The 16023-nt window shown below is 41.4% G+C and overlaps 1 protein-coding gene across 1 annotated transcript in view; it reads right to left on the bottom strand.

Annotated features, from left to right (window-relative positions):
* The window catches only part of itgb5 (integrin, beta 5), a 154185-nt gene that overhangs the window by 126500 nt on the left and 11662 nt on the right, over positions 1-16023 (bottom strand). Inside the window, exons 4-7 of the mRNA XM_051930310.1 lie at positions 11863-12112; positions 8565-8733; positions 2006-2167; positions 1645-1740 (exon numbers count right to left, since the gene is read on the bottom strand). Coding sequence (XP_051786270.1) covers positions 1645-1740; positions 2006-2167; positions 8565-8733; positions 11863-12112 — 677 coding nt within the window. The remainder of the gene's footprint in view (positions 1-1644; positions 1741-2005; positions 2168-8564; positions 8734-11862; positions 12113-16023) is intronic.

Below are 16023 nucleotides of genomic sequence, written 5' to 3'. Positions count from 1 at the left end.
AGTAAATGTAACATTATTATTGTTATTATAAAGTACATACTGTACTTAAATTACAATGTAGCATCCCTAAAGAAATGTTAGCCCTTTGCTAACATGTCTGTTCTAACTTTCTAAAGTAAATACAGTAGAGTCAATTTTTTCTGTTGTTTTGTTGTAAAACATGATTATTAGGTTCGTAATGTGTAAAATTATAACATAGTTTGACGTTTAGTACGCTTTTTCTTAACACCTCCCAGTATCCGACATTTTCACTTATCCGACGTTCTGCCGGCCCATTTATGTCGGATAAGAGAAATTGTCGGATACTGGGAGGAGTTAAGAAAAAGCCTACTAAACGTCAAACTATGTTATAATTTTACACATTACGAACCTAATAATCATGTTTTACAACAAAACAACAGAAAAAATTAACTGAAAAAATGAACTTAGCAACAAAAAATAGACTACGCTCACGCTCACAACTTGCAGTTCTTGTTGCCAATTGATGCGTTTTTTTGCGGTGGGACGTCAGATAATACGGAATGTCGGTAAGCGAAGGTCGGATAAGCGAGACTCTACTGTATAAGCATGATATCAGGAAGCATTAGAGAGTCTGATAAAGCCCCAGCTGTGTCTCCTAGTACATCGAGGTAGAATGAGATGGAGACTAAAGTTGCTATACGACAAACGCTATGGACAGGATGGACAGCATTACTCATGATGGCCTCCAATTATGTCTGTCTTCAGCAAGTTTGGGGACAGTTTTATACTGTAGCAGGCTTCTTTATGTCCAGTGTTATTCCACCAGCAGACCACAGCGTTATGCAGCATTCTGGCCATTACAGACTGGTAGAACATCTTCAGCAGTTTATAACACACATTAAACGACCTAAGCCACCATGCAGAAAAGTTCCCACTCTGCCCCTATGGTGTAGCACATCTGTATTGTCCACCCAGTCCACTCTCCCGTTCAGATGGGCCCCTCCCAATGAATTTCTAAGTTGGCACTGCCACCACTATCTCCCATTTACAATGAGGGAGCATAGGGGCTCACTAGGATACTGGATGTCCATCAAGTCCTATATAACCAAATGTGGTCCACTCCGCCCAACATCTTTCTCTACTCATCATCTCCATTGTCGATGCCATTCTCATTCATCTGAGATCTTCTGTCCTTGACATAAATCAGCGTTTCTCAGCCTTTAAGTATTTGCAACCCGAGTTTTCATAACAGTTTTAATCGTGCCCCCCTAAGGTTTTTTTGAAAGGAGCCCACTATACCAAATTTGTTCTTTTTTAATTAATGATATATCATAAATGCATATTTTATTATACCTACTTAACTTTTATCGACATTTACCTAACTCTATATTTATTTTTCTAGTATCAGAATGTAGTTTAAGTTAATTTGTTTTGGTTTCAATAGATGTATTTTTCATATTTTCGATTCTTGTTTTCTTTTTTTCACATCTTCGCGCCCCCCTTTTTGTTACTTCGCGCCCCCCCTAGGGGGGCCCGCCCCACAGCTTGAGAACCACTGACATAAATCAATGTTGTGGTGCCTAAAATTAAATGTGCCACTCTTAGAAAAAATGGAAAAAAAAACACCTATTCTACTGTCCCAATGGTGAATGGCTAGTTAAAGATTAAAATCAATAAACTCACCTTGTAAATCATATAGTGTCTTCTGATTACCGCAAAGATCAGGTAGATGTTATTTTCTGCCAGTTTTTCTCCCAGAAGTGCAAGTGAAGGGTAATCCTGCGAAAATGCAAAACATCCCAGTCATAAAAAGAATTAACAGTAAGAGCATTTGAAGATCAAGCAATTTACTGCTCACAAATACAATTTAATAAAAGTTGCTGCTTCTCATTTCCTAGCATGCTGACAGACCTCCGCCCCCCCCCCAAAACACAGAAGTCACAGGCAGCAATTTCTGCAGTGGCCTTCCTTCCTCCCTAAATCTGACCACCCCAGTCAGAAGGAGATAACGGAGTATAACGTCCCATCAGGACACGTTTCCTACCAGCTTGGTTGAGGCGCTGTATTCATTCTTGTCATTCAGATAGCACTCGCCATCGTGCGGCTGGACCAGCCCAGCCAGTTTCCCATCCAGAGCTAGATGTGGGACGTCATCTGTGGCAAAAACCAGTAAGTGCAAAGCCTCTTTCCTCCAGCCGATCCTCTCCTGTTAGAGAAAATAATTAAATGAATGAATTAGGGAAGCATAAAGGCGCAGCAGGTAGTGCTGCTGCCTGTTAAATCTCACCCTGGATTCCTCCTCTCATAGGGGTTCAAATTCTTATTTTATGTCTGTTTTGTCCATTTTTGCTCCTTTGGTTTAATTAATATTGCTTGTGTTTATTATTTGTTTTATTCTTTGTTTTTTATATTATAGGTGTATAAAAAACTTTGTCATGTGCATTGTGTATAGAGGGTGGTTCCCCAAGAGGCGGGGCCACCTGCCTATCACAGCCAGGGACTGCCCTCTGCCCAGTAAAGATGAAGGATTCCCACAATTCTTGGCTGTTCATTCAAATGTGACAGGGGAGTTGGTTAGTTTACTTTTGCTGTGCTTTGTGCTTTTCCAGATTTTTGACCATTTTACTCGTTTTATTTTTATTTTTTTGACTTTGTGCTCAACGGATTGCCTTTATTGCTGCATGCAATTCCTTTTGGGCACCATTTCTTTTATAGAATATTTTTGTGGAATAAATCTCTCCTTTTATACAGATCCAGCCCTTACTATATTAAGCTATGAACTTCATTGTGATGGCTGAGAAAAAAATTTTACGTTTTGTTTTCACGCAGAATGATTTGAAATCCATCCATCCATTTTCCAACCCACTGAATCCGAACACAGGGTCACAGGGGTCTGCTGGAGCCAGTCCCAGCCAACACAGGGCACAAGGCAGGAACCAATCCTGGGCAGGGTGCCAACCCACCGCAGGACACACACAAACACACCCACACACCAAGCACACACTAGGGCCAATTTAGAATCGCCAATCCACCTAACCTGCATGTCATTGGACTGTAGGAGGAAACCCACGCAGACACGGGGAGAACATGCAAACTCCACGCAGGGAGGACCCGGGAAGCGAACCCGGGTCTCCTAACTGCGAGGCAGCAGCGCTACCACTGCGCCACCAATGATTTGAAATAATTAATTGCAAATTTTAAATAATTTTTTAATACTATATTTAAATATGATTAAATAAAGCAGTTTTAAACTTTTTAATGGATTATCCTACGCTTTGAACCTTATTTATTAGTAGTATTTATGATTTTCCATCCATCCATTATCCAACCCGCTATATCCTAACTACAGGGTCACAGGGATCTGCTGGAGCCAATCCCAACCAACACAGGGCGCAAGGCAGGAAACAAACCACAGCAGGGCACACACACACCCACGCACCAAGCACACACTAGGGACAATTTAGGATCGCCAATGCACCTAACCTGCATGTCTTTGGACTGTGGCAGGAATCCCGTAGGAAACCCACACAGACACGGGGAGAACATGCAAACTCCACGCAGGGAGGACCCGGGAAGCGAACCCGGGTCTCCTAACTGCGAGGCAGCAGCGCTACCCACTGCGCCACCGTGCCGCCCTGTTTATGATTTTATGGTGTAAATTAAAACGGATGGCTCAAAGACGAATAAAATTGATTAATAAGTTGAATCAGTATACCAGACCATTATATAAGTCTCTCCTACCCAAACCACCCCTCCCGCTTACCATGCCTTATAAACGCCTCCACCACCCTCTTTGCTGTAGTCTCTGTATGGACTGCCATCTGGAAAGACGTTACCGTGAAGAATTGTCAAACACTCATTCTACAACTTACAACAATTACACGTCAATCGCAGTCTGGTGTCCCAACTCTTTATGATCTGTTACACTAGCATTAAACAATTATAGTAAGTATTATCCTAACCAATCATGGCCTTGTGCTTCTAGTAGTGTTGGATCAGTACTAAAATTTTACCTCAGCATTGATACCAGCTTTTAGACCCCCCCCCAAATCAAATCCAAATGGGTCCAAAATAAATAATGGATAACTCTCAAGGATCCCCACTCCTCCTTATTTCGGCTTCCCTGGTGCATCACACGCAATGAGCCGCACATTGCACCGCTTCCCTCTTATTAGCCATGAAGTCCTGGTCCCCTCGAAGCAACAAGGGGGACAAGGGGTCACCCATGAAGTCTTGATTGCCTTGAAGCAATAAGGGGAAGGGGGTCCCAATAAAGTCTCAATCACACTGAAGCAATGGCAGGATATTCTAATGTGTGGTTCCAATCATGTAATTTCGTTTCATGTAGTCTACCAAATGGACATGTTTCCAATATTCCAGTACTGAGTGTCGATTGGGGAGATCGAGAGGAAAGCTGACGTTTACTTCTGGAACTGAAAATACCGTGTTAAATTGTGGAACACTAGCTTCTAATGAATAAACGGCAAATCTACCTCACATTTCAGCACCCAGAGCCTGGCCTGGGTATCCAGGTGTCCTTCCACTTCCAACATTCAACATTTGATCAGGCGAGAGACAGGACTAGACCTCACAGTGGACAGCTACAGAGAACACCACGACACCCAGTGGTAATTTACTGGGGCTTCTGGGCAACTTTAGGCCACGGCAGTCACTACCTTCACATACTGTATATTACAAAGCTACAGCTTTGACACTCCAAAGCTTCTTCTTCTCAGAATTGTTGAGTATCTGCTGTGCATTTCAATGCAAGGAGTGCCACAAATCCTGCAATTACGACAATCAGACGAGTGCCATTTAATGGATGGCTCCGAGCTTTTAATGATATCTGTTCTCTTTAATGATAGCCTCTGCGTGAAAAAAAACAACTGCAGCACTAGCATGGTGGCAGAACACCATAACAAAACAAGTGGCTCTGCTGACCACCTCAAATCACAGATTACTCCTAGACATGATGATAAGGAGGCCGAGTACCAAGGATACAATTACTTCACTTCAGTACTTTGAACCTTGCCAGGGAGCTGCTTTCTTCCCTGGCAATTACCATGCAGCATGCATTTCACACTGTACAGCAAAAATCTGACGTGTCCAGCACAGAATTTAAATTACAGCCAATATTTTATTATGTGGAATGAAATGAAAGAATCATATCCTGTTGTTTATAATACTCTCTTGTTTTGGAGAAACCTAACTCAAAGTTGACAGGCTAAAGAAGCTGCAAGCATTTTACAATGAAAATAACTGTGACAAGTTTTAAACGGATTGAGTGACTCCATGTTGAGTTATGATGACAAACATTTGGCCCTGTCACAATGCTTTCTCTCTTAATATACGTTACACATATTCACATACATTTACGTTACTTAAAGCTAAGTGTACTGCAGCAATCTGCCTAGAAGTCAGCAGGCTTCAAGTATCTTACAAAAGTGAATAGTAACTTTGACAAGCTTCAAACTGATTAAATGATTTAGATATGACATTCATACACTCATATCCTGATGAACAGACATTCATACACAGACGCCATCCTAAATATGGTCACATGCTTGGGGTTGCCCAAAATATGTAAATCTATCAAATAAATGAACTTTGGAAGCATCACAATAAGTTATCTACCATTTGGAAATGTAGGAAATGTATATAAATATATTATATATAGGGGCGGCACGGTGGCGCAGTGGGTAGCGCTGCTGCCTCGCAGTTGGGAGACCCGGGTTCGCTTCCCGGGTCCTCCCTGTGTGGAGTTTGCATGTTCTCCCCGTGTCTGCGTGGGTCTCCTCCAGGCGCTCCGGTTTCCTCCCACAGTCCAAAGACATGCAGGTTAGGTGGATTGGCGATTCTAAATTGGCCCTAGTGTGTGCTTGGTGTGTTTGTGTGTGTCCTGCGGTGGGATGGCACCCTGCCCAGGATTGTTTCCTGCCTTGTGCCCTGTGTTGGCTGGGATTGGCTCCAGCAGACCCCCGTGACCCTGAGTTCGGATTCAGCAGGTTAGATAATGGATGGATGGATATATTTTATATTATATATATATTATATATATATATATTATATATATATATATATATATATATATATATATATATATATATATATATATATACTAGACAAAGAGCCCGTTTTGACAACGTAAGATGAAACGGTGTTGTGTCAGCAGTGTATGAAGAACACATGATAAGTAACGAAGAAGTTGTTTTGTAATGATTGTAGTCCGCTTTACTCATTACTGTACAGGCTTGTACTGTTCGTTAATGGATTTTCCAGGCCTATAGTATAATATTGAATGATGAATGTTCCAGTACAATATGGAATAGTAATAAGTATAAGCACCACAAACCTGATATAGGTGTATTGAATGAATGCGTAATTGAATCAGAATGCGTAATTAGGCCTCGAGCTGTAGTCGAAATTGCCTTTCAGGCCTCTAGAGCTTTAATCGAAGTCGCCTTTCTCTTTGAATTTTTCGGCCGTAAATCCGCCGCCTGCCACAATGTTGGGGTTGGATGTCGGTCTCGTAAGGTTTTTCGGGCAGCTGCGCAGAAGGCGACTGCGCATTCGGCTTCGGACGGACGTGAGTGAGGAGGCAGGCGAATTATGTATTAAGATATTATATATATATATATATATATATATATATATATATATATATATATAGTGGCAGATTGCTGGGGTCCTTACCAGGCCGGGATGCCTGGAAGGACCGGAAGAGTGCATGTATTGCTTCCGGGCCACGAGAGGGCAACCGCCCTGGATTAAGAGAGGATCATGGGAGAAGAGCGAAAAGCGGTTAACCTGTTGGGACCCGTGGCCACCGCCAGGGGGTGTTTTAAACCTCAAGGAACCCGGAAATAGTTACTTCCGCCACACCTGGCAAGATGGCGGAGGAACCTGCCAGGGACGCCAGGAGTGCTTCCGGTGCAAAGGGCAGCACTTCTGCCACACCAGAAAGTGCTGCCGGAAGGACGTCATTAGCCACCTGGAGCACATCCGGGCGGGAACAAAAGGGGCCGCCTTCCAACAGTCGGGGAGCCTGAGTCGGGAATGGAAGCAGGACAAAGCTCCCAGGAGGAGATAGGAGGCCAAGGACTGAGAAAGAGAAGCCTTATTGTGGTGATATTAGCTGTGTGCATTGTGTATGGTGTTCGGGACTGTGAACCTGAATTTATTTATGATTAATAAACGTGTGCAATTCATAAAGATGTGGTTCCTGACTGGTGGTGTCCGGGCAAGTCTCACAATATATATATATATATATATATATATATATATATATATATATATATATATATATATATATACGAATATGGAACGAGAGGGGGCACTGTCACTAACAATTTGTCTCCTTTCTCCTCACGGCACCAAGAACCCCTTCACCACACAATGCCCCCAAGGGGAAATGAAGCCAGAGAAACCCCGCCACTTCTGGTCCAGAAAATATAAAGGAGAATGCCCCCAGAAGATGGCATTGCATTTTGGACTAGAGTGCCCAACTGCCTGGAGCTCCTCCAAAGCCAAACCAGTATAGAAAACGCCACAAGACGGTGACAAAAGGCTGCTGCCTATTTGTTTGAAGGCGCTGTGAAATTTAATTTTTACTGATAAGTATGATTTTCACAAATTGATTCTGTTCCTGAAGTTACTGTGTAACTTAAGACAGGTCTTTGAGGATGTATGAGAAAAATACAAGTACTTTGAGAAAAAAATCAATAAAGACAAGGGCAAATTCCAGACAGTCCAGTGATCAAGCACAGGACTCAAATGCAGAACACTAGATCTATATGGCAGCAGAGCTAACCAGGGTGCCACTGAGCCCATGTTTAGTTAAACACTGACAGGAGTATTAAACTGAAAGCTAACTAACGTGAGCACCATGAAAGAATGTCCTCATGTAGCCCGTACAACTTTAATACACTTAAATAAGTCCTTAAGGAGCTTCTTCTTCCTCTCCATCTTTTCCCACTTCTACAGTATGTGGGGTCGATGCACCTGAACAACCTTCTCCATTCACCTCAGTTCTACACCTCCTGTCCAGTCAGACCCTTCTTTACATTTTCTGCATCCACCTCTGCTTTGGCCTACCTTGCTTTCTCTTCTCCTGTACTTTCATGTCCCGTCACTCTCCGGCCCACATTTTCATTGTATCTCCTCATCACCAGTGCTGCCCATACCACTTCAACCTACTGTCCTGTACTTTGAGATGTCTCTCCCACTTTTGTTGTACCTCTGATGGTCTCATTTCTTATTTTGTCCTTTTTTTTGTAACTCCACACGTCCATCTCCACATTCAACTTCTTCTCTACTGCCCACATCTCAGCTCCATACACCATCGATGGTCTTACCACGGTCTTAAAAACTTTTAACCCTAAAGTTCTTAAACAGTACAGTCTGCAAATTAACCAATCCTCACTTAAATAAGCGCCTTCACAGAGTGCTACACACCAATGGAAGACACTTTACAAAGCAATCTAGAAATTGAAAAAGAGAAACTTCACAATTAGAGGAATGTGAATAGTTAAGAAAGCCAATGAATCTATGAAGTGACCTCTAGGGTCATTCTTTATTCTCACAAAGTCCAATGAGCCACTCACCTTACAAACAGCCGCCTGCAAGATTGCATCAAACCCCCCTTCTGGAGCATCTCGGTTCCGGGACACCATTTGTTTCTGGACTTCCTCATTGAACCGGTCCACCTTGTCTGTCAGGGAGAGGAGGTGACGGAAACCAAAAGAGGGGACGCATTGAGGACAAAGTTTATACCTGGGAGCAGAAAAAAAAAAGAAGATGAAGTTTATTAGATCCTGTCACTCGCAGACCACTTAATGAACATGGTTCTGGGCCTGATCATTAAAGGGTATTCTGTGGTGGTGATGTTGATTATGGAAGTGGCCACAGATTGGCTCCTGTGCAGTGAAATATTGTGACAGTGCGGATCGTTAATATTTAACATTATAAATAGTTATTGTCTGTTTTTTTCACCTGTATTATTATCATTCTTTAATTTAATATTATTTATTGTATCAGTATGCTGCTGCTGAAGAATGTGAATTTCCCATTGGGATTAATAAAGTATCTATCTATCTATCTATCTATCAGCCAAATGCTACTGGGGGCCTCTTAAACCCGCCACTTGCAAGAACAATTCGAAGGAATGAGCCAAGCAAATGAGGACACCACAAAAAGCAAGGGGAAGATGAACCAGTGCTCAGTGCTTTTATTAAAAAACCAAACAAATCCAAAGAGTGTCCAAAGTGTAAAGCAAAACATATATATATATATATATATATATATATATATATATATATATATATATATAAACTGTATATATAGATACTAGACATTAAGCCCGTTACAATAACGGGCGCTAGAACAGTAGTCCATAAACATTAGTAGGAACAGTCTATATTAAATGGCAAGAGACCTTTTACATCATTACATTTTTTCCATAAAATGCCTGTAATTTTCTCTGACAGTAATACTGGTCAATATGCGTTTCATTTTCTGTCACAACAGTGGGCAATCAGCAGATTCTCCCCAGCAACTGATGTAATGTGCGCGAAAATAAATCTACTTTTAAAAGTCATTGTATTGTAATATCATGAAAATTCATATATTTAGGAAAACCCCTTCAATGACTGACACTTTACACTTTACCGGGCCAAGCTTCTTAATCGCAAATCTGACGTCCTCAGAGTGAACACTTGCACAACAATGGGGAAGCTGGTCTCTGCGTCTCAGTACCCGATTGGATTTTTCGTGTTTTATGTTTTAGGTCTTACCTCATTTAACGAAATCTGATTGGATCGGCCGCACGACATTTTATAGGTCCCGCCCTCTCTGTCTTGTGTGACGCGTCAGGCAGCCTTTGAAGCATCGCACCGTGCCCCACACATGCACACTTCACCAGAAGACACACACACACGGACACTGGACGTACACAGGGGTTTTATTAAAGAGGAGAGAGAGAGAAGGAGATAGACTAGCCAGCCCCGCGTAGTAGTGAAACAGGACAAAAATCAATAAACAAAAAGGTATCGCTATCTAAGCCAACTCCCCACTCCTGATGTCACACTTCCTCCTCCCCTCGGCTCACAGCCATTGTCTCTGATTAGCACGAATACATCGTTTCTGCAAGCAAATTATGATTCTTAGTGCAATGAGAGAAGTCGCAAAATCAACCAGAATGTTCAAGCAAATTCTAGAAAAAACCCGATCTAAATCTTTTAAGTAGTTCTCTCATTCGCTAGCTAAGTGGATGTAAGATACGCCCCGAGGCTGGCTCATGAGTGAGGAGGGCCCCGCCCCCCTCTCTTGGATTTACGCAAATATATTGGAAACGCAAGCGAACTATGATACTTAGCACAATGAGAGAAGTCACAAAATCAACCAGAATGTTCAAGCAAATTATAGAAAAAAATCCGTGAAGTACTTCTCTCGTGAAAAGCAGACAGACAGACATTAGATTTTATATATATATATTTATAGATATGTCTGTTAAAATTACAGAGACAGGCATGCCTTCTACGGCTGCATCCAACTGTTGAGGCCTCTTGCCCCATCTTTTGATGCTGATTGGTCATTTGATTACTTTGAGTTTTATCACAATTAAAGTATGGTTGCAAATCAAAATGCAATACACATGAAGCTGCCGCTAAGCAAAATGCAGTATGTCTCAATGGCGTAGCTACAATGGGGCAAGGGGTGCAATGCACCCGGGCCCCGGGCCTCGGGAGGGCCCATCAGGCCTCTTTTTTCTTTTTTGCGGCGCTCTCATCAGGTGATCAGGGCATCAGGCCATCAGTCACAGTCAAATTAGTTAGACTGATCGTATTGCTTATTAATTTAAGTAACTTTGTAGTAAGGTCTTTCACATGTCCGTATTTAGCGATTTTAGCCACTGTCAGTCAGCATTTTTACATTTTCCCACAATTACATTATTTTCATTAGCGCTGTCCAACTCGGCCGGGTGGGTCAGCACATTGTGTACAGACGGCAGCGGCTAAAAACAAAGCGACATGTTCGCTTCATTCTCCGAAAGGCTATAGCTTAGTTATGAAGCAGGCAAGCAGCTTCCCACGATCGTCGACGAACGGCTTCCCGCTTCCATCTATTTCTTAGTCAGTTCTGTTAGGTAAGTGAGCCCCTGACATATATTGAACGGAATGCTGAAATGCTCGTTATATTCCGTATTGAAAGTTTTATCCGTCGTGATTTTGATATGTAAACATAGATAATCCTTTATTTTTATTGTTCTATAGTACCGGCTGAGACAACAGACGAGTACAGTGTATATACACTATTAGGCAATAATGGCAAGTCGCCAACACACGTCTGTTTTTACGCTTTACAAAACAAAACTATATTTTTCTCCGAACATCATTTTTAATGGTTTCCTTCTCAATCTATCTTGTCTTCAAGCATTTCAGCAGCGAGAGCCCCCCCTCCGGAGCGGGAGCGCACGAAGCACGCAGGTTTGGGGGCCCATTCAATGATGATTGCACCCAGGCCCCTGTGAACCTTGCTACGCCGTTGGTATGTCTGCTTTGCTTTTAGTGATGACACGTGATCTATGAGCATTAATTAAAACACAATAAGCTTTAGTGTTGCATTTTAAAAAGAGACATGAAAATTGCATGAAGGAGTGAAAAGCAATCGATTGTTTGGTTGACACATTTTTAAAATTATGACACTGCAAACCCACACCGACATTAAATGTCCCCCTTGCACAGTAGTTAACACACTTGGACTGCATTTCATTTTGGTGCAGATAACCTTCCATTGAGGACTGCACCACATTGAACAGTAAGGCAAAAATAATTTCAACTTCAGCAAATCAACAAGAAAACAAATCTCTGAATTATCAATGAGGGGATTTTAAATGGCACTTACCCATAACATGGGTTGTCCTGGTATTTGGGCTCAGTGTAAGAGAAAGGCGAGAGGTTTTTATCGACGAAAGAGCCAAAGCCAAGGCGGAAATTACTGGTAAGCTTCTTCATTTCCTCCGCCAGTTTCGTTCCCAGGTTGCGGATTGTGTCCAAGTCGTCTTTCATTGAGAGGGAGAGATCCATGAGGTAATAGAGATCCACGGGATAATCCTCCACCTGTCTGACTTGCACCCCAAATGATGTTACAGCACCTGCATGAAGTTACCAAGTTAGACGATGTATGCATGGCGTAACATTCCAATGCGTTTGGCAACTAAGTTAACCAATATTAAAGTTGGAGCATTTCACATTTTTAATTTACTTCATCCAAGAATCAGTTATTACATTTTTGTTTATTAAATAGTTTTTTAACAATGAGTCATATTCAAAAATAATAGTGACAATAGAATGCAACTCCATGTGCTAGCAGATGACATTAAATATGTGCTTTTTAACAACTAATTTACAATGGAGTTAAACACGGAGCATAAACAACATTTATTTCTATAGCACATTTTCATACAAATGACGTAGCTCAAAAAGTTTATAAAAAAATTAAATAAGAATATAAATAAGATTAAGCAATACTAAGTAACAAAGAATAAAGTATGGTCCAATGGCCAAGAGGACAGAAAAAACAAAAACTCCAGAGGGCTGGAGAAAAAAAAAAAAAAAAATCTGCAGGGGTTCTTAGGCCAAGAGACCACCCAGCCCCCACCGGGAAAGAAGACTGCTTTACAGTAATCCCTCACTACTTCGCGGTTCACTTTTCGCGGATTCACGACTTCGCGGATTTTATATGTAAGCATATCTAAATATATAACGCGGATTTTTCGCTGCTTCGCAGGTTTCTGCGGACAATGGGTCTTTTTACTTCTGGTATTTGCTTCCTCAGTTGGTTTGCCCAGTTGATTTCACACAAGAGATGCTATTGGCGGATGGCTGAGAAGCTACCCAATCAGAGCACGCAGTTAAGTTCCTGTGTGCTGCTGATTGGCTCAGTGACGGAGTGCTGCATTAACCAGGAAGTCTCATCTCACTTATTCAGCATTAACGTGCTCTTGCTACTGCACTCAGGGGATTATCACCTTCATCGTCATCATTTTTACTGCGCAGCATATTCATCACCATCATCACGTCATATATAGCTACGTGTACTTCGCTATACAGTAAGTGTAAACTAATCTACCAATTAGCAGTTGTCCCTGTTATTAATAGAGTAAAGGGTGGGTTGTAAACAATACAGGGAGGGTTTAAAAACATCCAAATACACGTTAAATAATTAAATAAATATGGTGTCCCTACTTCACGGAAATTCAGTTATCTCCCGCGATAAGTGAGGGATTACTGTACATCTATTTATTTATTATTTTATTGAATTTATTAAAATCAAATAACATTCCATACAAGCAAGTCAAATTTTACAAAACTAGGTTTGAATAAAATCGACCTCCACCCTTGAGAAAGAGAGCTAAGCCGACAAAATAAAATTTAAATAAATTAATCTCTCTCTCTTAGTTTCTATATAAAAATAAATAAATAAATATATATATATTGTGAGGGATGGCCGGCAGTTTATCCCGGCCAACACCCCCAGGTCGCTAGAGGGAGTCCTCCCTGCAACATGGAGGTGCCCTGAATTCCCGCAGGGCATTATGGACAATGGAGTTCGGCTGCACAGCCCTGCTGGATACAGTGGGGGCCGCCTGGGGACTCTGCAGGGAGGCACGAGTGTTTCTATTATAGCCCGGAAGTGCTACCTCATCACAGGGACGGAAGAAGAAAAAGAAGACTTTTCATCTGACCTGGAAGTGCTATGGCATCACATAGACTGAAGAACAGGACGACGTCCGGGTCGGCGACTATAAAAAGGACTGTGGGAAACCCAGCAGACTGATCCGGAGTTGGGAGGGAGTGTGACAGAGCTGCTTAGTGGAGAAGAGGATTGACTATTGTTTATTGTTGATTTATTATTGTTTATTGTTGTTTACTGGGTATTGTGGAGGTGTTTTGTGAACATTTTTATTATAATAAATTCATTACTGGGACTTTTACCTGGTGTTTGGATGTATTGTCTGCGGGTTTGAAAGTGCGACAGCGCCCTGTACTGTCACTATATACACATATATATATATATATATATATATAATAATATATATATATATATATATATATATATATAATAATATATATATATATATATATATATATATATATATATATATATATATATATATATATATATATATATATATATATATACACACGAGGGGGGACCCAAAAATAACCTGAAATATTTTTAAACGTGTTTAATTTAATTTTCTGTACAAACTACAATTAGTCTCCTTCAAAGTACTCTCCACTGGCGGAAATACACTTATCTAACCGTTTGTTCCATTGATTGAAACATTTTTTAAATTCGTCTGAAGTAATGCCCATTAATGCCAATTCAATCGACATTTCACCATTCTTAAAGCGGCCAAACCACTCGTAGACTTGGCTTTTACCCATAGCATCTTTTTTGTAAGCTTTTTTTAACATAACAATAGTTTCTGCAACACTTTTTTCAAGAAGAAAACAAAATTTCACTGCCGCGCGTTGCTCACGATAATCAGCCATCATAAAAAAACGACGCTTGCACCATGTACTACAAGTACCAACCTAACAACAACAAAATTCCGGTTATTTTTGGGTCCCCCCCTCGTGTATATATATATATATATATATATATATATATATACATACACACTGTATGGTGCCTATATATAACTACTTAATGGATTTTATTAGTGGTACTAATTTATTTGTGCAAATCTGAGAGTGATGTAGCGGGCTGACGGGAGAGGGGGTGGGGCCCTCTCTCCTGACTCACGTGCCAGCCTTATCTCCACAAGAGGACTTCTTAACAGATTTAGATCAGGTTTTTTTCTAGAATTTCCTTGAACATTCCGGTTGATTTTGCGACTTCTCTCATTGCACTGAGTATCATAGTTCGCTTGCGGCAGCGATTTATTTGCGCAAATCCAAGAGACACGCAGCTAGTCGAGGGGAGGAGTCACACACCAGCCTCAGGGCGTACCTTACATTCACTTAGCTAGTGAACGAGAGAACTACCTAATGGATTTAGATAGGGTTTTTTTCTAGAATTTGCTTGAACATTCCAGTTACAGTATTTTGTGACTTCTCTCCTCGCACTAAGAATCACAGTTTGCTTGCAGGAGCGATATATTCGCAATAATCAGAGACAAAGACTGCGGGCTAAGAGCAAGGGGGAAGCGTGACATTAGGAGTGGGGAGTCGGTCTACCTTTGCATTTTGGAGTGTACCTTGCCTCCGCTTAGCTAGCAATACCTTTTTGTTTACTGATTTTTAAAGTTTCTCCTGTTTCACTACTGCACAGGTGGAGCCACGGGGGACGGCTAGTAAACAGAATAAAAAAAGGGAAGAGAATCCACTTCCTCAACTGAAATGCTTATTCTAAAATGTTATTGATTAGATCCTGCCAGGTTTACATTTATATAGCGCTTTTCGCACTACTCAAGGCGCTGTACATGATCAGTGGGGAACCACTTCAGCCACCACCAATGTGCAGCACTCACCTGGATGGTGAGACAACAGCCATTTTCATGCTGGCATACTCACCACACATTAGCTATTAAGTGTGAACTGGTGAGAGAGATAGTAAGCAAGTTAGGGACAGGGGTCGATCAGGTGACAAGAATGACCAGGCCATGGTGGACAACATAGCCTGGCCATCGGGAAACACCTGAATTGTTTCTCTTTTTAGTGGAGTAAAACCCCATGCAGACAGCAGGAGAACATGCAAATTCCAGACAACCATGAGTCCGTGTCCATGAGGCGAGCAGCATATCCACCATACTGCCTTAACTAGAATGTTAGAATATTTGAACATTTCTGACAAGAATAGGCCATTCAAACCAACCGATTCTCCAAGAAACACCAAAATAACATCAAGTCAAAATCTGAACGTCTCTAAAGTTCTGCCATCCATCACACTATGTGAATTTCCCCTTGGGATTAATCTAGTATCTATCTATCTATCTATCTATCACTACTTGGCCCTTTATCCTATGTGTCTGTGGTTCTCTGTGGGACGTGTGGC

The sequence above is a fragment of the Erpetoichthys calabaricus genome, chromosome 8 (genome assembly GCF_900747795.2).
Source record: "Erpetoichthys calabaricus chromosome 8, fErpCal1.3, whole genome shotgun sequence".
Classification (NCBI taxonomy): Eukaryota; Metazoa; Chordata; class Cladistia; order Polypteriformes; family Polypteridae; genus Erpetoichthys; species Erpetoichthys calabaricus.
This window is presented reverse-complemented; position numbering and strand designations above follow the sequence as displayed.